The sequence below is a fragment of the Galeopterus variegatus genome, unplaced genomic scaffold (assembly GCF_000696425.1).
Source record: "Galeopterus variegatus unplaced genomic scaffold, G_variegatus-3.0.2 Scaffold944, whole genome shotgun sequence".
Classification (NCBI taxonomy): Eukaryota; Metazoa; Chordata; class Mammalia; order Dermoptera; family Cynocephalidae; genus Galeopterus; species Galeopterus variegatus.
In genome coordinates this window covers 4448-5660 of record NW_007727055.1, presented here as the reverse complement: position 1 = coordinate 5660, position 1213 = coordinate 4448, and the positions used below count along the sequence as shown (strand labels likewise).

The 1213-nt window shown below is 37.4% G+C and overlaps 1 protein-coding gene across 2 annotated transcripts in view; it reads right to left on the bottom strand.

Moving 5' to 3' along the window:
* ARMC1 (armadillo repeat containing 1) overlaps positions 1-784 on the bottom strand; it is a 32216-nt gene extending 31432 nt beyond the window's left edge. The window contains exon 1 of one of the 2 annotated variants that reach the window (XM_008573629.1): positions 557-784. In XM_008573629.1, coding sequence (XP_008571851.1) covers positions 557-739 — 183 coding nt within the window. In that variant the 5' untranslated portion in view covers positions 740-784. The remainder of the gene's footprint in view (positions 1-556) is intronic. The other variant, XM_008573630.1, reaches the window with a different exon arrangement.
* Between the last annotated feature and the right edge of the window lie 429 nt (positions 785-1213).

The following is a 1213-nucleotide window of genomic DNA, read 5'->3' as shown; positions in this document are numbered from 1 at the left end:
TGAGGGTTGCGATCCGTTGCCGGACACGAAAAAAGACAAAAAAGGAAAAAAAAAAAAAGAGTGCCATTTTAATATGAGTGCCTGTCTGCACTGATATGACACAATCCTCAAGACTTCCTGCTAACTGAAAGGAGGAAGTTGCAGAACATTCCATGCATGTAGTATGCCACCATTTGTGTTAAAGAATAAAAACAATGTGGCATGCAACCATTTATGTAAAGGACTATGCACATACATATATATTTGCAGATACAGATACAGACTATTACTTGCTCTATAGCCTTTATAAAATTTTTTAGCATGTCATGTAACACTTTTCAAAATTCTCCTTAATTGCAAAATTCAAACACTGATGGGGCTGGCCTGTGGCTCACTCGGGAGAGTGTGGTGCTGATAACACCAAGACCATGGGTTCGGATCCCATAGAGCGATGGCCGGTTAGCTCACTGGTGAGCGTGGTGCTGACAACACCAAGTCAAGGGTTAAGATCCCCTTACCGATCATCTTCTAAAAAAAAACCAAAACACTGAGATTGAACTTAGTAAAGGCAACTTACAAGTAAAGCTGAGTGGACAACAGGGGGATTCGGATGGTCCATAAATAAAATAAGGCCAGGCAGACATCCCTGATCCTGGACGATGGCTCTTCTATTTAATGGATCTGCTGCTAGATCCCGTAGCTGGTTAACTACCGATAGAGCATCAGGTTCTTCATTCATGGTGGAGGAGGAAGAATTCATCTTCTATGCCATGCACATGAATAAAATCTTCTTAAATCCTATAGAAAAAATTTGCAAAATTAGTTCTAGGCTGCTGAGGTATAGTATGGCATTTGTTAAATAACCAGGATTACAACATTTTTGGAAAGAAACAAATGAATCTAAATCACCCAAAGACTTAACAAACTGGCAATTCCAGTTTGAGAAAAATAAAATGAACATAAGAAGCTAACTAAAGAAATCAAGTTATTTATGTGTGCACAATGTTTAAAGAACATATGTCATCCCCAATATTCCAATAAGTTCTTTTTTAGCAATACATATTTTAACACTAAAGTCACAATAAACAAGATCCTTCCAGTTCAAGCTTATAACTTCCACTATACTTCTCAAACTTTAACATTGCCAGCACTTTTTTTTTTAATCTAGAACATTTCTGGGCCTAAAACAAATGCCTTAGGGAAAAGTAACTAGCTGACAGCTTTTTCTCTTATT